Raw genomic sequence first — 22,122 nt, 5'->3', positions numbered from 1 at the left:
TGTGTGTGTGTATTCATGTGCCATATGTGTATATGTGTATGTGTGTGTTTATGAGGTATGTGCGTACATAAGTGTGTGTGTGTGTGTATTTATGTGGTATGTGTTTGTACATGTGTATTGTGTGTAGGGATATGTGTGAATATGTATGTGTATTTATGTGTATATATGTGTGCATTTATGTGGTGTATGTATGAATATGTGTATGTGTAAATGTGTATATGTGCATACGTGCATATATGTATGTGGTGTGTGTGCATGTGTGTATGTGTGTGTATGCATGCACGTGTGTAGTGCTAGGGATTGAACCTGGGTCTGTGTGTATGTGAGGCAAATACTCTCCCACTAACCTACACCTCTGCTACTGGTGTCTGTATTTTTATTAAACAGAAGCATTTGCTAGTCAGATCACCACTGTTCTGGGTGTGAGTGGATTCTGAGTCACTGGGCTGTCCACAGGCATCACCATCCCCTTGGCTGCTTCTCACTTTCTGTAATATCTTAGGGCAAGGAACTAAGGCCCTTGTTCCCAGAAGAGGTCACAAGAGTTTCTCCAAAAGTGTTAGAGTGAGGCAACCGGAGGAGAAATTTTTATTGAAAAGCAGATGGGAATAAGAAAATATTCATCCCTTAAACAAAAGTTAGTGTTAATGGAAGGGGACATTTTCACTCATGAAGAAGGAATGACATTGAGCCCAGAGTGTACAGGTCTCTGGCCTGCGTCCTGTAAGCTGATGGTTCAGTGAGGGCGGCTCAGCTCCCTGAGTGTCACTTTGTTTAGGGGGAACAGCAGTGGACCCCCGCGCTGGCACTGTGATAACAGAGATCGTGTATGCAAAGTGACTGACATTACACATGATCCAAGATTGGGACCTGAGTGGATGGGACACCAAACCCTGTTGCTCAGTCACCGCGCACTGCTCAATGGCAGGGGAGCGAGTCGGACATCCAGCACTTCATGAGAAAGGGGTACGGGTTACTTTTTCATTGTGACCAAAACAACACAAAGCGGTCAGCCCTCAAACCATATACATACAAAACAAAAAGCAAAAACGGATTCAGCTGGTTGTCTTTATATATTTGTGCATATGTTTATATACCTTGTCTGCCTGCCTGTCTGGGATGATAAAGAAAAAAGAGACTATCAATTGGAAGCTTAGGGGAGGGAGGGGCGTGTGAGGTGTTGGAAGAGATGGACGTGGAGGCAGAAAGCATTGACTCACAGTTTTAGGGAGACGTCAGTCCACCCTACTGGGGAAAGCATGGCAGCAGAAGTGCCCAGGGCATGAACGTGGAGCTTGAACTGGAAGCTGTTCTCATCAGGGCAAACCGTCCAGAATGGCACCAGGGAATATAGCTTTCAAAAGCCCACAGCCAGTGGCCTACTGCTGCCAGCTAGGTCCCACCTCCTAAAGGCTCTAGAGTCTTTAAAATTGTGCCCCAAGCTGGGAAGCAAGAAAAACATGAAGCTACAGGGAGTGTTTCAGATTTAAACAATTACATCAGGTTTAGAAGGGGCGGGAGGAGAGGGGGAGAGAGAGAAGAAAGAAAAGAAAGGAGGAAAGGAAGGAAAAGAGACTCAGAGAGGGGAGCCTCAGGGTTGGGAGACATTGTGGTCCTGAGTTTGACCATCTAAGCAAAGGGAAGAACATGTGTGGTAGTAGAATCAGAGTGAACCAGTAGCGTGGGGAGCACCTGAGAGAGGCTGGGCCCATCCAGGAGTCTGGATCCTTATCCAAAGAAGGTACCTAGCATTTCCAGTGGCAACAGGAAATAATCACATCTGCGGTTTTTAGATGGCTCCTGCCGAGGAGGTTAGACAGGAGGAGCGTCCTGTGGGGAGAATGTGGCTGAGGCAGAGATGGAAGGGACATAGAGACCAGCTGGTCCACGCGGGAGAATGACAAGTGGCAGAACCCCTGAGATGGGGGTGAGGGTGGGGGTCGGGGAGCAATACGGGCTCCCTGCTGCTCTCTTAGGAAAATCAGCAGAAGGTGACACCGGTCACAAAGATGGTAAAGGCACCATCCTGATACGCAAGTGAGAGGGAACCGTAGGTCAAATTGTCCAGTGAGTTCCCAGGCCTGTGTCATGACTAGACAAAGAATGACAAGGGCTTGGATTGTAGCTCATGTTGACTCACGGAGGTAGAAGAAAGGCCACTGGGAAGCCTGTCCCTGTGGCCCAGTGGCCTGTGGCTTGTCAGTAGACGAGCCTGTTTCCCCAGCCAAAGGTTTGCCTGTCTGCTCTGTGCATGGCATGCAGGATACCATCGGCATAAACAGAACAGGGCTTCAGAACCCAGCCTGTCTCCTAAATCAAGCCCTAATGAGGCTTAGCAACCAAACAAAACAGCGCTGATTTCTTTTATTATCGGAGATGATTTGCTGGGAGCAGAGAATGGTTTACGTTGGGGGGTGGAGGGGAGAAGAGAGAGAGAGAGAGAGGAGAGAGAGAGAGACCACGCTGTAACATTCTAGTCTACCTTGGATGCATCTTGTGAGATTATACTCAACTTTTTGTCAATCAAGACTCCTACTAATAAGAAAATGATTTTCTTTCTGCATAAACGGTTTAGGACAGAAGGGATCAGAGAGCCCTGTTTTTGTCCCACCCACTGCCAGACCACCCTAGAGAATTCTCAGTTTAGTTCTGCTTGTTCTTCTATCTTTTCCTCTTGTCATTGTGTTTTTGAGACAGCGTTTCTGTGTAGCCCTGGCTGTCCTGCACTCTCTTTATAGACCAGGCTGGCCTTGAACTCACAGCAATCCGCCTGCCTCTGCCTCCTGAGTGCTAGGATTAAAGGCGTGCGCCACCACTGCCCTGCCCCCTCAGTTCTTATTCATCGTTAATATCTGCCTTGGACCTTTGCTCTGTAGCTGGTCATGTGATGAGCCTCTGTGGTGGCTGGTCACAGGCTGGCACAACTGTGAGGCGGTAAGGCCGTTCAACCTTAGTATCGGATCAGATTGCACAGCAGGCCAAGAGGTTTCAGCAGCAGTGTCACTGCATTTTACATAGGACATGACAATCCCAGGGGACACAGATGAGTGACTGCAAAAGTGGCACCTTATATAGTTCAGAGAATGATTTATCCTTTTAAATCATCACTTCCTTTGGCGAGTGCGTGTGTGTGGATGACAGAGACTCAGGCCAAGTGTCTTCTCTACCAGTTTCCACCTTAGCTTTTGAGATAGGGTCTTCCACTGGGATCTAGGGCTCCCCAGCTAGGCTAGGTTGGCTGGTTAGCATGCCCCCAGATCTTTCTACCCCCATCCCCCTAACACTGGGATCCTAGGCATTTGTGTGCACAGTGTTTTATATGGGTGTTAGATCTGAACTCAGGCCCTCATATACTACATAGCAAGCACTTTACCAAAGAAGCCACTCCCACAAGCCCATGAAATAATGTTTATGGGGTCTCCTTTCCTTCCCAAAGTGGTTTTATGATATTCTTGCAGCAGACTCTGTGGGCACCCTGTGAGCTCTCTCCTCCCTCCCCTCCCCTGAGATGAGGCGAGGCGGCAGGCCTGTCTGCTCTCCCTAATGTGCCCAAGTGGGCAGTCTTCTTGCTGCCCGCTGTAAGCTCAGCTTCTCATCATCGGTCCACTTCTTTCTGCCCCACTGAACTGATACTAGTTTACTTGACGATATCATCAGCTGTCCCTCGAACGAAGGGCAGACCGCATGACCTCATAGAAGGAAAGCAAGGCACACGGGGATCGAGCATGTCGAGTCCAAACACCCGGCAGGTTCATGGAGCCTGTTTTACTGCATGGATGAGTCAAGGCAGTGAAAGTGCTGGCATGGACAAAAAGTCTTGTCTCTTTGAGGATAAGATAAGCTCTTGAGATTTGCGCCCCCACCAGTGGGGATACAGGCACAGCATCTCTTCAGGCAGGAGCACTTGGGGAGATTCCTGATAAGCTTAAAAAGGAAAGCTTCCAAAGAATAAAATGAGCCACCTGGAAGTTCCGAAACACACATATTTAGTGCTTCCTGAGCACTGGACCCTACATCTATTTACACGCACACAAACACACCCCACAATTTCACAAGCATTCTTTAAGGTAGAGGTTGTTATCATTTCTAGTTTAAGGATTTTCCTTATTATTTTTTAATTATGCGTATGCATGGGCGTCTATGTGTGGGGATGTGCACAAGAGCATAGGTGCCTGCAGAGGCCATAAGCGGGTGCTGGACTCCCTGGAGCTGGAGTCTCGGGTACTTTGTGAACTGCCAGACGTGGGAATCAAACTCAGGTCCTTCTGTAGGAGCAGTCCACTCTCCTGCCAGCTGAGCCATCTCTGCAGCCCCTCGGTCCCATTTTATAAATAGGGGAACCATGCCATGTCCCTGTGAATGCACCCACCTCATGAATGGTTGGGCTAAGCCATAATCCATGTCCTCTAGTGCCCCAAATTCTACGACACAGACTTTCCATTATGTCCCCTCTCCAAAAGACACCCCCTCAGTAAGCGCCAAGGAAGGAGGCCTGTTGGTGTGCTCCTGCTTCGTCGGCAGACAGCCCCCTCTCCACACTCCTTCTGTTAGTACGGTTGTCCCAGGCCACAGTAGTCACTGGCCTTCTTCTCTGCAGAGAAATGGAGACCCTTGCGGGCAGGGGCCAGAACCTTATCTTTTCAGTCCACATCAAGAGCAAACGTTTCTATGTTCCAAGCCGCGAACAAGCAAGGTCTTTGCTCTCATACTCCTCACATTCAAATAGGACGACGCCCAGTCAGCACTCAGCGAGGAAGTGTCCCCGATACTGTCAGGTGACACCAAGTAATAAGACACACAGTAGAACCAGGTGATAGAGAGCAAGGAGGCCTCTGAGTGGGGTGAGGGGGTGGGGAGGGAGGTATCTTGTTCAAAGGCCCAAATAACACCCTCAAAGATGGAAGCAAGCCTTTGAAATTTAGGGGAATGTGAGGAGGAAAGGGACAGGTTGTAGGGATGAAAACGGGATGGTACAGAAGGCTCAAGTTGGGTTTGGTTCCGGGTATAATGGGAGGTTCAAGAGGGAGTGGTATATTTTAGACCAGCCTGGCCTCTCCTGTGCTGTGAATAAGAAATAATAAAAACACTGTAGCCCAGTGAGATCCCCTCAGGATCTGAGCCCTATAACCATCAAAGTGCTATCCACCTGCCTCCCTCCCCCACCCCAGCACCAGGAGTCCTCCCCCCAGAGTGCCCGAAGACTCCTGGAAAGTCATTGCACCAGGGCCCGTTTTTTGTTTTTGTTTTTTTTTTAATTTTTTATTATTAATTTTTTCTTGTTACATCTCAATGGTTATCCCATTCCTTGTATCCTCCCATTCTTCCCTCCCTCCCACTTTCCCCTTATTCCCCTCCCCTATGACTGTTCCTGAGGGGGATTACCTCCCCCTGTATATGCTCATAGGGTATCAAGTCTCTTCTTGGTAATCTGCTGTCCTTCCTCTGAGTGCCACCAGGTCCCCCCCTCCAGGGGACATGGTCAAATGTGAGGCACCAGAGTACATGAGAAAGTCATATCCCACTCTCCACTCAACTGTGGAGACTGTTCTGAACATTGGCTAGATCTGGGTAGGGGTTTAAAGTTTACCGCCTGTTTTGTCCTTGGCTGGTGCAGGGCCCGTTTTTTTCCTTCCATTTTCAGTCCACTTTTCCTGATGGGTAACTGGTTCTTGTGTTGCCTTACAGATCATAAGACAGCAGTTTCCTCAGCTAACCACCAGAAGGCTCGGGACCCGAGGACAGTCAAAGTAAGCACCAAACAGCCACGGCTGCCTTCACAGCACCCCTCTCCTGGTCCGTCCTCTGTGAGGCCAGACCCCAGGCTGCTCCTTGGGAGCTTGGCCTGCAGGCCTGTGGGAAGGTCTGTGGCTGGGAGCGGGGGAGGGGGGTTGTGGGGAGGGGAGGACATGGAGCAAGCCAGGCTCTCTCTCTCAGCACCATTCAGAGAGAAAGACTGGCCATCCAAAAGCCTGGGACCTTTGGCCCAGTTGCTTGACGCCACCTTGTCCCCAAGTGTTCTTTGTAAAGCAATCCATCCATTTTTTTTTTCCCACAGCCTCTGCCTCCCTGCTGGGATTAAAGGCGTGTGCTACCACACCTGGCGCAATCTATGCATATTTTTTTTCAAGGGGCTCCATAATTTTTGTTTAGACCATCTCTAGGTGGTTTGGACTGTTTAATAAGTAACCTCTGCCCCGAGAGTACACAGTGGGGCCCAGGCACCAACCAGCTCCCACAGCATGGGGCCGGACAAGGAGGTTCCTCCTCTTGCCTTAGCATTTTTCTACCAGCCTGCCAACAATTGCTTCACTTTTCTTGTCCGAGACGGGGTCCTTCTCTGTTAAGTCGAGTTCACTACAGTCCTGGCTTGCCAGGAACGCTCCGATATGTAGGAGAGATGTGAAAAGAAGCCTTAATGCTTCACATAGCAAGGAGTGTAAGGAAAGGTTAGGTATATGGGGAGCTCTTCAGGAGCGTGGGATGCCTAGGAGCAGAGGAAGTGAAGGCACCTGCCTCCCAGGTGCGTATCAGAAAGGGAGGCTCAGCCTGTCCTGCTGCATCAAAGACACACAGGAGTTGCCCCTAAGGATGTTTTGGAAACTTTCAGGGATTAGAAAATGTCACTTGGAAGAGGGAGGAGGCCACACAAGTTTAGGCGAAGTTCAACAGGTCCCTTTGCTGGGTGACTCCCAGGAACCTTTATTATGCTAATGTGCACCTCGACTCCACTAGAGGGTGCCTTCTTCTTAGGTAGCGGTCTAGACCTCTGACCCCCCTGAGCAGGGCAGCATCATGAGCTATCAGACACTAAACCTCTTTACAGAGAAAAAAAAAAAAGGCACATCACCATTTGGACTTCAAAGTCTTGTCTGGAGGTGGGAGAGGTGGAGGGGGTTCAAAAGCACATCCATACACTGTTACCCCAAGAGTCAGAGCCCACGATGACTCACGCTGGTCTCTGAGCAGTAAACCTAGGTTCTGGTTGGTTCAATTCAGTTTGGTTTTTTATGGAGAGTCAAGGTTTCCTGTGGCCCAGGCTGGATTCAAACTGAGTGTGTAGCAGAAGATGGCCTTGAAGCTCCTGGTCCTCTAGGCACTGTGGTTACAGGCCTGCGCCACCACCCCTGGCTTCCAGCAGGATGTTCTTATCATCCAAGGAAGAGGCTGGCTTTAGGGAAGTGGGGTGGGGGCAGGGAAGAAGGCAGATGATTAAACCCTTTCATGTGAAGTCTGAGAATGAGTGTGTGTGGGTGTGTATTTGTGTGTTTGTGTGTGTGTGTGTGTATCTATCTGTGTGTTTGTGTGTCTCTGTGTGTGTCTGTGTCTGTCTGTCTATATGTTAGTATACATCTGTGTCTGTCTGTGTGTATGTCTCTGTGTGTGTATCTGTGTCTATATGAATGTGTGTCTGTGTCTATGTGTGTATGTGTGCATGTATGTGTGTGTCTGTGTAACTGTGTCTGTGTCTGTATGTGTGTGTCTATATGTATGTGTGTATGTGTACATGTCTGTGTGCATGTGTGTGTGTCTGTCTGTGTCTGTGTGTGTTTGTGTTTCTGAGTGTCTGTTTATGTATGTGAGTATATGTGTCTATCTGTCTATGTCTGTGTTTCTGTGCCTATGTGTGAATCTCTGTCTGTGTGTCTGTCTGTCTGTCTATTAATGTATGTCTCTGTCTCTGTTTCTGTCTCTGTCTCTGTGTCTCTGTCTCTCTTGTCTCTGTGTCTCTGTCTCTGTCTGTGTCTGTCTCTCTCTGTCTGTCTCTCTCTCTCTCTCTCTCTCTCTCTCTCTGTGTGTGTGTGTGTGTGTGTGTGTGTGTGTGTGTGTGTGTGTGTGTGTATCAGAAGCTCTTAAGAGAAATTCCAAAGGGCTGTCCAGAAAATTTTTGAATAAGGGACATATTGAGATAATTTCCCCATAGTGACTACTCTGAAGAACAAACTTCCTAACTTCATTTAAAAAGAAAAATTCTGGTGTTTTGTTTAAAAGCAATGTTGCAACTTCAGTAAGGACAGAGTGCAGAAAATCACACTTTTTTATTGTTTGCTGGTGATCAAAAGTGGAAAACTCAAAATCTTGGTTGAGCCCAATTTGAGCTACACACGGTGGCATCTGCCCACCGTCCCGGGACTTTGGGAGTCTGAGGCAGGAGCTTGAGGCCACATGTATTTAAGGCCAGTCACCTGAGTTACACAGCAAGACCTGGTCAGGGTCAGGGTTGGGGCACTGAGTAGACGGATGCCGAATGAATGAAAATGTATGGAAACTTTGTCTAGCCTGCAGCCTTTGGAAAACCACCGGCTCCAGTGCATCATTTCTGAGTTCTAAGAAGAGTAGGAAAAGTAGAGAGAGTTGATAAATATGCAATACCAGACAGGTTAGAAAGGGAACATGTGTGTTTCCCACCCGCCATACACTTGGAGAGCAGTCCCCTCTGAGAGAGCCTCTTTTTCTATTTTGGTCTTTTCCTTTTCGTCAACCTACATATTAACACACCAGGCAGCACCCAACTTTAAAGTTCTGCGCACCCAGAGCCATATTCTACCATCTCCATAAGGTGCCTCTCAGCTTGTGCACAGGTTCCGCCAAGCTAAAGGCCATGGGATGCTTCAAGCTGCCAGTCGAGGCTCCAGCCTGCAGCATGGCCTCTCAGATTCCCTCAGCAAGTGTGCTTGGATAGACGGAGCACAGGCATGTCTAGTGGGGAGTGTTGGCACTATACCCGGAACCTAACTAGCAAAACTGAGACGGGACCAGACCAGAACAGCATCTTTACTGTTATTGCAGATCTCAGCAACGTGCATGGATTAATCAGGAAATAAGATATTCCACCTTATAATGATGTATATATCTCATGAGGTCATATTAAGGCGTGGCTGTCTTGACTTTAAGAAGCTATAAGACAGGCTTTAGAGCTAAGGAGGGATGCTCTAACTGTCTTCTCACCAGACAGCACCTCTGTGATCATTGGAACCGGCCCCTCCCCCACAGAATGCCCACAGATGGAGAGGCAGTTACGTGACAGTTGGGAAGTAGAAGGCCCAGACCCAGATGGTAGATATTAGTTCAACACAAAGAACGTTCTGGTAACTACGTCGGCTGAAAATGAACTGGGCTGCCTTCGGAGGGCCTGAGTTCTTCATCCCAGGAGGCACACAGATGGAGGCAAGATGCCCACTGGGCAGAAATTTCACAGAATGGTACCAGCAGGAAGGGGGTTGCGAAAGGGAAGGTTATACGCACCCATCCCTCTCCCTCCCCGTGCACACCTTTCTCAAGACTCAAAACGCTTCCTTGTACCCATCACCACGTATCTGTGGGTAGAGAAAAGTAGGAGGGGACATGTTGTCCAGGGCATCTGAAAATGCGGCCCGTGACCACTGTAGCATTGCTACTGCACCGTGAAACTCCACATCCCGCACTCACTAAATCGGAATCTTGGGGGGTGGGTCAGGATGGGGCCGTGCACTCTGTGGGTGATTCTTATTGTTAACAAAGCTCGGGAACAGCTGGCTGGCTTAGAGGTGCAAAGCCCCATTAGAGGTTCAAATCCTGCCTCCACTGCCTACTCACTGCCGATCTTGGGTGCATCACTTTAATTCTCTAGACTGCAGTTTCCCTGTTTGTAAAATGTGGGAAGCCTCGTGGGGATTTTGAAAAATAAGACAAAGCGTGTGGAGCTCTTCTTGCCGTGGACCTCAAGCTGGCGAGCCTCACAGTTGTCTGGGCCGTTTATTTTACAGTTGATTCATGGGCCCCATTCTAAGGTGTTCTGAATCAGTGAGTTCCGAGAAGGGGTCCAGGGCCTAGGACCCTGCGTGTTTATTAAACCCCAAAAGCAATTCTGACGCACATCCTGCTTTCCATTAGTACTGCACAGTGGCTGTGTAGGCAAACAGACTGGTCCCTACCAGTTCTGGCCTGAAATTGCTCTACGCCATTGGGCAAATTACTTGACTTCCCTTTTTCCATGTTCTCCTCTTTAGGATGACCGCGGCACCCCTCATTTCACGGGGCTATTTTCAAATTAATGTGAATAAAATACTTTGCAAAGCGCTCAGAACCGGAGTGCTCAGTAGATTGTCGGCTGCAGCACAGCGAAACAACAAAAATCCCGCCACCTCCGCCACCAACGGAGGCAGCTGTCCTTCTAGTTGTAACTTGAAAGTGTGTCGGTGATTATGCCCATTGTGAGTTAATAAGATTCTGGGTTTTGGGGGTCAAGTGAAGTCCTGAAATGACTCTAAAATTACAGCTTTTGCTGGGTGTGGGGCACACACCTTTAATTCTAGCACTTGGGAGGCAGAGTCTCTGAAGCGGGGGCTCTGAGAGTTTGAAGCCAGCCAGGTCTAAACAGTCAGGGTTACAACAGTCAGACCAAGTCTCAAAATTAATAATAATAATAAAATAAAATAAATCATAACTCTCTGAGACTAGTCTTTTCTGAAGATGATAATGGTGGCTAGGTAAATTTTTTATTGTTGATATATGAACACATTCTGCAGCCTGGATCCCCACAGAGGGGGACACTCAGATGTTAGTTCCCCTTGGGAAGGTATTTGGTAGACATTAGAGATCGGGTATAAATGGAAAATTTCTCATCCCCTTTTTTGCTTTGCAAAGTATTTGACTTAACACTTTCTGTAGGAGGCAATTTTGGTTATTTTTACCTGCCTGATTGACGGCTGGCAACATGGAGCTTTGGCTTAATTGTGGATTTCAGAGATGTCAAGCCTTACAGAAAAGTTAACTCTTCTAGCCTCATGTTGGATGTGTCCAGCCACCCTTGGGTTTGGACAACATTCTCTGGCCCAGGAAAGCCCCATCTAATAATGATCTCCCCTGTCTGCCCTTCTCTGTCTCTTCCTCGGCGGCCCAGGTACCATTACTATGGCATAGCAGTGAAGGAAAGCTCCCAGTATTATGATGTGATGTATTCAAAGAAAGGAGCTGCCTGGGTGAGCGAGACGGGCAAGAGAGAAGTGACCAAACAGACGGTGGCGTATTCTCCCCGGTCCAAGCTAGGCACGCTGCTGCCAGACTTCCCAAACGTCAAAGACCTAAATCTGCCAGCCAGTCTTCCTGAGGAGAAGGTAACCTCACCTGAAGTGATTGCTGGGGGTGACTGTCTCTCCATGTCGCTGTCTCCCCCTCCCTCTCCCCCCGTCCCTCTCTCCGTCCCTCCTCTCTTTCTTAGAGATTTCAGAGAATGTTCAAATGTCTGTGGTGATTTTTGCAGAAGCATTTGTAGAAATGATACACTGGGTTCTAGTTTTTGCAGTGTCCTAGCCACAGGGAGAATTCAGTCCCCTCAGCCTCACTCCACTGTGCACCTGAGACTCATGCGCTGGACACACGAATGTGAAGACTATATTCTGTTTGATCTTCCTGGAACCTAGAGTCTCAGGGTGCAGGGTGTGCTTCTGAACTGAAGGGTGGTGCTTGGGTACCATGTGAACGCAGAGGAGGGAGCCGAGGGTCACAGCACATCACATAAGGGCTCTCATCCCCCGTCAGGTCTTTAAGGATGCACGAAATTCCCAGGGCAGCCACACTGTATATTAACACCTTCCGTCACTGATCCTCCACTCACCCCACAGGTGTCTACCTTTATTATGATGTACAGAACACACTGCCAGAGAATCCTGGACACTGTAATACGAGCCAACTTTGACGAGGTAGGTCAACAGCATTAAGCTGTGAACATGCTACTAATATTATGCTTTCCACCCTCTCCTACTTTAAGAGCCCTTGACAACCAATGGCCTGTCTACCCTTTACAGTGATGCTCCAAGGCAGGTTCTGCTAGTACCCCTATCTTACAGAGATTTTTGTGCCCATTGGGTAGCCTTGGCTTTCCCTTGATCTGACTAGAGAGAGACACACACTAGGAAGGCCATCTTACCAACATATCAGCGCGCCTAAAAATATGGATTCTCTCCCTAAGACCGCCTGCCTCATTGCTTTTGGAGTGATTGGTTACCACCCCCTCCCCCCCACCCCCCAGCCCCCGTTCCCTCAAGGCCCGGTCTCCATTTCCACCAAATTCCATCAGTAGAGCCATGTTTAAATTCTAGAGGTTTACTTTATTTCTGCTTTAAGTTATTGCACTCGAGAAAAGGGGGAAGCAAAAGAGAATCGAGAGGCACTTATATAACCACAGGGATGCTAAAATCCTCTTGTCCACAAAGCCGCCCACCTCACCCTCTGGACCAGAGGCCTCAGTGTTTTAAAGTCAGAAATAGTGGCAATAGCAGGAGCAGCCCCCGAGGACTGGATATGGATGTTCAGTTAAAGGGAGGAGAACTGGACTCTAAATGAACTACAAAGCCCAGTCACTTGGTGGGAAATATCTGCATATATTTGGTCAGGCAACACATTTATTGTGTCTTTGCCATTACCTGGCTCATAGACACAGAACCAGAAGAGATGTCAGTAAAAACAGAGCATTCTTTCTTCTCTCAGCTTCTGGATTGCATCTCTAAAATGTCCTTTAAATTTTCCCAAATAACCGAAGTGGCCATTTCAGTGAATTTTTTGTTTGTTTTTGTTTTTGTTATTGTTTTTTGAGACAGGGACTTACTGTGTAACCCAGGCTGTCCTAGAACTCACTGTGTATAGCAGGCTAGCCTCGAACTCAAGCTTAAAAATTGCTGAAATCAGCAAGTAGTGAGTTGCAGTTAAGACAACACTAACTGCTACAAGAAATAAGCCTCTCAGTTTCCTGGAAGCTTTTCCCTTACTAATGTCACAATCTAAAATGGGTGTTCTTTAGTTAAGAGATTGACAGCCGGGAATGATTTAGGGACCCTGTGGCCACAGTCCTGTTGTTCAGCCTGTGACCCTGTGGTCAGGTGAAAGGACTACTGGGAAGGCATGCTCTGTTCTTTCTTTTTTTTCAAGACAGGGTTTCTCTGTGTAGCCTTGGCTGTCCTGGACTCTCTTTGTAGACCAGGCTGGCCTCAGGTTCACAGAGCTCCATCTGCCTCTGCCTCCCAAGTGCTGGGGTTACAGGCATGCGCCACCACTGCCCCGTTCTTAACCCTTTCATCTTAGGAATAAAGTACATCACCATTGGGTGATTAACAAGACTGGGCTCCATCTTAGTGCCCCAGGGTTGAGGGGTATGTGTGAACCCGCACGGCTACTACGACAGCCTCCATTTCACGTGCAGCTTTATTCAACTTGAAACTCATTCCTGCCATTTCATTTCCCCTCCATTCATCTATATCCAACACTTAATGGTTATCAAGTGTTGCCATATGTTATTTATGCATTTTAGAGAGATGCACAATGCACAGCCTCACTTACTTGGAGAGAAGGGAAAGCATGCAAAACAGAGCGGAGAATGCGGAACATCCCGGGGTTCGGGAACTTCAATGCACCCCTAGGAGAACAACAGACTCAAGGCCTGGCTCTATGTTGCAAATATCAATTTCTCAGCCAAGAAAACAAAGCGGCACTGATCTGCAGCCCAGGGGGTGATAGAAGGGAGAGATGCAAAGTTTTGAAACTGTTAATGGTCTTTAAAATGCTTAGTATTAGACATCCAGAGAAGAAAGAGATTTGTCCAAGGTCACACCAATGGTTAGGGCCAAAGATCTAATTCTTTTGCTACCTGAGGCCTTTAGTCTGATGGGTATCAGCCGGCAGCCTTTAAGGTGACTAAGCAAGACACGGTCCCGTCTACCCAGCCACAACAGAACGATGAGTGGTGTTCCATTCCCCATGACATGGCTTTCCCCTACAGCTGGGAAAAATCTTTGGTAAATGGATTGTTTGTCCCAGGTATCACAATGTAACCCCATGGGAAGGGACCTCATCCATCTTGTTCACTGTCCATACTCGCTGCCTATATTCTTAGACTCTCACTACGTATTGGTTGGGTGCATAATCGGGCGTTTGGATTGGTAGATGGGTGATGGTTGGGCAGACAGATGCACAGTCATGCAGAACATTGCCAAGCAAGTATAGGACCCACAAATTCACATATAGGGGACTCCTTTCCAGACAGTATATATAACACAAGGAGCCTGGGTGTCCCAAAGTCCCATGGTTGAGTCCCCAAGCCATCATTTGGTAGCCTGTGACTTTGTCCCAAAGCATTTCCTGCCTTTAAGCTTCACTTTCTATTGTCAAAAAGTAAATTGGCAGTTATATGACACCATAGCAAAACTGAGGTATAAAATAGTGCATGTAAAGTGACCATGGGAGATGTTTTGGTAACTATTGCTTTGCAGAGCATTTTCCAGTGCCACGCCAAATAATAATCAACTGCAAGTCAGTAGATGTCAGAGTTTTAGCAATAAACTAAACATGGACTTGGAAGAGAGATAAAAATTAACCTTGCATAGGTATTCTTTTAAAATTCTGGGGGCTGGAGAGGTGACTTTATGGTTAAGAGCATTTGCTGTTTTTGCAAAGGACCTGAGTTGGATTCCCAACACCCATATGGAAGTTCTCACCACATCATCGGTACCAGGCATGCTTGTGAACACAGATGTACATGCAGGCAGAACACTCGGACACATACAATAATAAAAAAATTTTTAAACATTTAATAATGATGCTTCTCTGGACCAAGGAAAGAAGTGATGAAAATATAGGAGCCTAAATGGTTAGTCCAGAAAGCTGACATTAAATGACCGTGCTCAACCATTTGTCTGATCTTTTCACTGAAACTGCATGCAAGCAGTGAGGAGAATTCACTAGAATTCCTCATTTTGTCTAATAATAAGTTTCCATTTATCCAATGCCTACACAATGCCAGGCATTTTACATAAGTCATCTTATTTCATCCTAATAATAGGTAGAAACCATTATATCCATCTTACAAGGGCCGCTGGCTCTCACATACTCTGTCCCAAGCATCACATTTGACTTGATTTTACAGGGCCAAACCGGAGCCCTTAATATCCCGCCCCAGGTCTGTCTCCCCCAAGATGAGCATTGCCACAGCCCTCTGCCCAGCCGCTCAAGCCATGAACTTCATGTCTTCACTCCCCCTTCCTCCTGTGCAGCCCACATTGGAGGGCAGGGCAGCTGTCTGTCCTGAGCAGACATGCTGTGTGTGTCCCATTTCAGGCCGGCCTCCAGGTCGCAACACTTAAATTTACTTCCTCCTCTCTCCGTCCTTTTCCTTCTCAGAGGAGGGTGAACCACTGGACAGTCAGTCAGTGACCCAAAACAGAGAAGGAAAGGCAGGTTAACACTGGACTACACACTCTACAATGGCTGCCAGGGGCTCGGGGGCTGACAGAGGTCCCTTGTGTGGCTCGAGCAGGCTTCATCTTTTTTTTAAAAAAAGATTGATTTATTATGTATACAGTAATACACCAGTATGCGTCAGACCACATTATAGATGGTTGTGAGCCACCATGTGGTTGCTGGGAATTGAACTCAGGACCTCTGGAAGAGCAGTCAGTCTTCTTAACCACTGAGCCATCTCTCCAGCCCCTTGAGCAGGCTTTTGACAGATGTCTGCTAACGTCTCTCAGTGGGTTTGTTTTATCCGACATGGCGGCTGAGCTTTTCCAGGCTTTTTGCTAGAAGCTGACAAGTTATAGAAAATGGGAGCGGGTGGGGCCGAATGCAAGTGAAGCCCAGGAAGCAGATGTGTTCAGAACCAATCAGCTCTCAGGAATGAAGCAGGCCTGGCTTCTTACAGTGGGAAGCTCGAGGGAGAGGCTCTAATGCCTGGTTAGAGGTCGACGCCCAGGCACGGGCTGGGGTCTGGGGCCTGATTCTGGGAGAGGTCTGAAGGGTGCCACCGACCATCAGGCAGAGACAGAAAGCTGTGGGGTGGCATCAGCCCAAAGAGACATTCGGGCCTGGGAATAAACTAGAACCCCAGTTACCATGTGATAAGAAAAGTGACGGTGGGAGGTCCCATGCTCTACCTTGTCTTTTGGATCGCTGCCTGGCTCTGGGCAATGACACTTGGTAACTCTGTAAGTGGAAGTGAAGGTCCTGGGCTCTGTGATTATCAACAGCAACATGAAAGGACTCTGTGAAGTCTCTGGCACACAGGGGGCACTCAGGAAAAAGAGAGGGAGGAAGGAAGGAAGAAGAAAGAAGAAAAAAGACCACCTCCAAAGCACTAAGGTGGAAGGGCCAGGTTATAGCTCCCACACTGGATCAGTACGGAGCTGCATGTGAAGGCCAAGACTGTCTGTCTTAGAGACTGGGAAAAAGGATACGTAACCCAGGCTCAAGTCAGCCGACTATACAAACCCAGAGTTGGATGCTCCCAGCTCCGTGATGGGCTTCTCAATTTAGGGGTGTTATGGATTCCCGAGGCAGTCTCTGCTTAGAACAGCCACTCAGCCCTTTGCTTATCCACAAGGAGCCCCGAGTTCCTCCTATTGTCATACCAAGGACGGTTCCATCATGAGTGGCCAGCAGAGCGTTGCTCCGTGTCGTGGTGATAAAGGGAAAAGCCGATCACACATGCTTCAAGGTGTCACGACCTACCATACCATGACAACAGGCACTTTGGGAAAATTGGGAATTTGGGATACGAGAAGCCTCCTGCACTTAGCCAAGGTTTTTGGCACACACATTTGCACTAGATTTTTGCAGGTAGCAAACACTGCTTGTCCTCTCAACATGTAACTATCAAACCCTTCCCTTTTCTTCCTAGAACATGCAGGAGCCACCAGGGGGCTCAAAGAACAACAGGTCCTAGTGTCCTAATATTCTGACCTTAAAAAAAATGCCCTGTCCTCCCTTCTTAACTCAGCTAACAGTGAGAGAGCCCCACACCAGGCTGGCTGCAGGGTCCAGCAGTGGCCATGCTGCAAGTGTGGACAGAGGGCAAAAGTCCCCCCACAGCATCCCAAGCTGGGGCAGTCCTCACTTCCACAGGGGAAGTAGATGACCGTGCAGTGGAGGTGGTGTGGCACGGCTCAGTGGGGACCGCTCTTTCTGAACCCTATTCTCTCTGTGGGTCAATGCAGGTTCAAAGTTTCCTTCTGCACTTTTGGCAAGGAATGCCGCCCCACATGCTGCCCGTGCTAGGCTCTTCCACGGTGGTGAACATCGTGGGCGTGTGCGACTCCATCCTCTACAAGGCCATCTCCGGGGTGCTGATGCCCACCGTGCTGCAGGCATTGCCTGACAGGTGAGTTCGCTGGGCCCAAGCTTTCCGTCGGGAGGAGCCCAGGCACCGGCTATTACTTGATGTGGTGTTTTGTTGTTGTTGTTTGGTTGATTTTTACTATTATTTTAAACAGGCCTTGTAAAGATCATTAATGATGGGATTTTTAAAATTAAAGGTTGAACCAGATGTGGTAGCACATACCTTTCGTCCCAGCACTTGGGAGGCAGACCTTTGTGAGTTCAAGGCCAGCCTGGGCTACAAAGAGAGTTCTGGGACAGCCAGGGCTACACAGAGAAACCTTTCCTTAAAAAAGAAAGGAAGAAAAAGAAAAAAGAAAAAAGAAAAGAAACACAATGATAATAATAATTTGGGCTTCCCCGAGGTAGAGAACAGGTCCACAGTGAAAAGCAATGCAAGTGTTTCCACGAGGCCATCTCCGCGTACTTGTCACATGCCATTAGTACATGGAACATGACTTTCTCGCTGAAACTCGGTCGCTGTGAGGACTCTTTTGTGCCTTGCTTTCAGCACGCAAAGCCGCGTCACCTCGTGCTTACGCTGAACAAGTTCTCTGCCTTCACCAGCCCGTTAGGCGGATGCTGCCCCTTTCCAGGGTACCAATCTTGAACTCCCTCGCTGGGAGGGGAAGGACAGTGAAGGCAGGGGCAGTTCCTCTGGCGCCCTCGATGTGAAGTCACCCCTGGCCAGCTGTGTCTCCCACAGGACTCTGTTCCCTTGTCCTTTGGGCCTGAGATCAAGCAGCACCGTACCCCAGTTTGCAGTGGTCTCCCCGTGGGTCTTTCTTGGCTTGTCCACCCTTTTCTCAGTTTTCTCTTGTGAACAAGCCTCCTGCCTGCAGTGGCATTTGTTTCTTTTTGGGTCTGTTTCAGAGGAGGGGCATTCCATACACGCTCATAGTTTTCTGTAATAGCATGAGCTTCTGCCATATTGAATTTTATTGATTCTCTTGGGATCTCCAGTCCTGTGCAGTTGACTACAAGGCATGCTGTGAGGGGTAACATGGTGGGGGTAAATCAGTTTCCGGCAGCTGCTGTGATACATGTTCACAAAAATGTGTGGCTCAGAATGAAATCACTTTATTCTGCCTCTTGGGTTCCCCTTTATCTGGCCACACTTTCCTGAACGTCCGTGTAAATAAGCTGGGTGCGTGGAGTCAAAGGGCTGGCGGGTTGTATCTCTGCGGAGGCTCTGCGGATGGCCTGTCCCCGGCCTCTCTGTTGGCTTTATGGTGGTTCCAGCAGGCCCTGGTGTCCCCTGGCTTGCAGCTGTGTTACTGGAATCTCTGTTCCCATCTACAACGTCCTCGGCCCTGTATCCTTGCCTTTCTTTGTCTCTTACTGGATCGCCTGGCCCTAGAGGTAGGGCCCACTTGCTGATCTTCACTAGAGAGCCATAATCAGCCCTAGAAAGACCCCTTATTCCCAAAAAGGTCACCTTTGCCAGTTCTGAGTGGGCATGTGTTCTGCCACTGTTCATCTTACTACATGGACTATGTGTCTAGGAGAAATTGTTAGAGGGTCACTGGTTTATTTAGCTGTTAAGCTAGTCAGTCAGTTATGGGACAGGTCTCAAGCAGCCCTGGCTAGCCTCAAACTCACTGTGCAGCCAAGAATGACCCCGAGCTTCTGGTCCTCCTGCCTCCACCTCCTGAGTGCTGGGATGGCAGATGTTGACCACCATGCCAAGTTTTACATGATGCTCAGGATCAAACCCAGGACGCTATGCATGCTGGGCATTTCCTAACATGCCTTTAGCTGTAGTCCATAGGGTTTGATGTGCACTATTTTGATATTGTCATTCCCTATAATGATTTCCCTTTTCAGTCCCCCTCCCATAAGAATTTTTAAAAGAACATGTAAAGCTTTCTGAGTGTTGGGGGTTGTTGTTATTTACCTTGATTTTACTATTTCTGGTTAGAGTGTGGTGCTTAAGCTCATGAGTCCACTAAAGCTGCTCTTGCTGTCTAACATGTGCGCAGCTTGTGAGCATTGCAGTAACACCCGGAAGAACCCTTGTTTCTCAAGACACAGAGAGTCCTCTGGATTTTTATAGGTGTGTGTGTGTGTATGTGTACACATGTACATGCATGAGTGTTTGTGCACATGTGCACACACATGTACGTGTATAAGTCTTTGTGTGTGTGTGTGTACACATGTGCATGCATTAGTGTTTGTGTATGTGTATATACATTGTACGTGTGAGTGTGTGTACATATGTACATGTATGAGTGTTTATGCATGTCTGTGTGTGCACATGTGCATGTGTGAGTGCATGTGTGTACACATGTGCATGTATGAGTGTTTGTGTGTGTACACATGTGCATGTGTGAGTGTTTGTGTGTGTACACATGTGCATGTGAGTGTGTGTACATACGTACATGTATGAGTGTTTATGCGTTGTGAGTGTCTGTGTGTGTTTGTGCATATGGGCATGTGTGAGTGCATGCGTGTGTACACATGTATGAGTGTGTGTGTGTGTGTGTGTGTGTGTGTGTGTGTGTGTGTGTGTGTGTTGCTGGAGACTGTAGCCAGAAGAAATGCTAAACAGGTCTTCTACGGCTGAGTTACCTGCTTCCCCTCAGGTTGGTCTTATGTTCCTGTTCTTGTTTCAGCCTCTTATAAAGCTGCCGCTCCAGGAAGGCACCACCAGACCTGGTTCTCAGTGTTTAGTTTTGTATATGATGTGAAGTTCAGGGGTCAAGCGTTTATTTTGGTGTTTTACATGTGTAGGCCAAGTGTTCCAGCAGCATTTGTTTAGAAGGCTGACCTTTTTCTGCTGTGTTGCCTTGTTGCTGTGGAGAAAGTTGGCTGCCTCTGGACCCTCGGCGGGTTCTGTCCCTCGATATGCCCCACCTCCACTAACAGCTCGCTGGTTTGGTGATGGCTGCTATGAGACCAGACCTGTTATTCTTTTTCAACGTCATTCCTTCACTATGATGTATAAGATTTGAAGAATCTTTTAAAATGTCCCGTAGGATTTTGATAAGATTGTCTTGGACTTCATAAATAAAATTAGAAATAATCAACATGTTACAAATACTGATTTTTCTAATCCACGAACATGGTTTATATTTCTTTGTTTATGCGGGTTCTCTTTCAATACTCCTTCAGCTTCCAGTCATCCATCACGCCTTTATAAAAACATGACCACAGTTTTGTATGTGTCTCTTTTGATACAAGATGTTATTAAGGTCATTGATCCTACTAGTTCTTATGGTAGCTTCTTTGGGCTTCTCACGGATATTAGTATATGATCTAGTGTTAGAGACCATCTTGTTTCTTGATTTCCAAAATCTATCCCCCTTCCATCTATAATATTACTCACTGGTGATAATGGATATCTTTACATTTTTCCAGGTCTTAAAAGGATAGTATGTAGTGGTCACAATAACATGTGGATGATCTCATCAGATCATGAGTGTTCCTTTCCACCTAGGGTTTGCTAAGAGTTTTTATCATGAAGGCATTGTGAATTTTCTTAGACATTTTAGTTTGTTAAAAGATCACATTAAAGTTGGGCATGGTGGCACACGCCTTTAATCCCAGCACTCTAGAGGCAGAGGCAGAAAGATCTCTGAGTCTGAGGCCAGCCTGGTCTACAAAGAGAGTTCCAGGACAACCAATACTACACAGAAAAACCCTGTCTTGAAGCAAACATCATGTTCTGTTTTTTCCTCCTTAGTCTGCAAATGTGGTGGATTTCATATTGCTTTATTTTCAAATATGGTAGTAGGCTTTTTCATCTTCAGAGTAAATATTCTTCATTGCAATTTTAAAATATCTTGCTAGATCTGAATTGCTAATGTTTTGTTGTGGGCGTCATATCTCAATGTATAAATACTTTTACTTTGCCTTATAACTTTCTTTTTAATCCATGGATTGTTTTAAGAATGTAATGTTTAATTATTAACTATTGGGGGTTATTCTGTTATTCTCTTGTATTTTAATTTCCCTACAGTCAGGTTGTACACATAACATATCAGGTCTTTTATGCTTACTTAAACCCTTTTAACAGTCGATAACATGGAGTGTGTTGGTGAGTGTGTGTATATATGCATATATACATATTTTTCCTTAGATAATTATTTCATTGTGGTGGTTTAAATAAGAATGTCCTCCATAGACTCGTGTATTTGAACACTTGTCCCAGCTGGTAGTGCTATTTAGTGGTGCACACCTATAATCCCAGCATTTGGGAGGAAGGGGCAGGTGGATCTCTGAATTTAAGGCCAGTCTGGTCTTCAAAGCAAGTCCAGGACAGCGAAGGCTATTACACAGAAAAACTCTCTCTCAAAAACAAACAAACAGGCAAACAAGATTCTTGCCGCTTTGAGTTTGCTCCCTCTGGTTGTGTCTGTGGTGAAGGGTGCGCTCTCCCAGCCCCTGCCCCAGCTGCTATGCCCACTGCTTACTGCAATGTTCCTCCACTACCATGACTCTCAGCCCTCTGCAACTGTAAGCGCAAATGCATTCTTTTTGCTATAAATTGCCTTGGTCATGTCACAGCAACAGAAAATCAACCCATGTACCCATGTTTTTGCATACAGAGCCTGGAGGTCAACATCAGGTGTCTTCTTTAGTCATTTGCTGCCTTAGTTTTTGGGACAATGCTACTCACTGAACTTACCGCCCACTGTTATGGCTGGACTGGTTGATCAGCAAGCCCCAGCAATCCTCATGTTGCTGCCTCCCAAGCACTGGGGCCACAGATGTGTGCCGCTCGGCTTTTACGTGTCTGTTAGAATCCAAACTCATGTTCCATGCTTGCATAGCAGGCACTTTACCCACAGAGCCATGTACCTAGCCCATAGATTGACAAGGGGTTTTTTGTGTGTGTGTGTGTTACTTTCTTTTCAGTTTTATAACATTTCATGCTCTTATCTTTGGCTTGTGTATTTGTGTTTTGTAGGTTTTGATCCCCTGTGGAAGTATGCCCACCCATGTGGCTACCCCAAGCTTCTTTCTTTGGTTTTTAGCTGTTTGACAATTACAATTCTTTTT

At 47.3% G+C, this 22,122-nt stretch overlaps 1 protein-coding gene across 1 annotated transcript in view; it reads left to right on the top strand.

The window, feature by feature from the left end:
- Positions 1–22,122, top strand: part of Rfx4 (regulatory factor X4) — a 158,230-nt gene that overhangs the window by 79,399 nt on the left and 56,709 nt on the right. The window contains exons 5-8 of the mRNA XM_051139870.1: positions 5,686–5,747; positions 10,880–11,093; positions 11,601–11,678; positions 16,959–17,122. Of these exons, the coding sequence (XP_050995827.1) occupies positions 5,686–5,747; positions 10,880–11,093; positions 11,601–11,678; positions 16,959–17,122 (518 nt within the window). The remainder of the gene's footprint in view (positions 1–5,685; positions 5,748–10,879; positions 11,094–11,600; positions 11,679–16,958; positions 17,123–22,122) is intronic.

The sequence above is a fragment of the Acomys russatus genome, chromosome 31, assembly GCF_903995435.1.
Source record: "Acomys russatus chromosome 31, mAcoRus1.1, whole genome shotgun sequence".
Lineage (NCBI taxonomy): Eukaryota > Metazoa > Chordata > Mammalia > Rodentia > Muridae > Acomys > Acomys russatus.
Note: the sequence above shows the minus strand (reverse complement) of the source record. Positions and strands in the feature narration are given on the sequence as shown.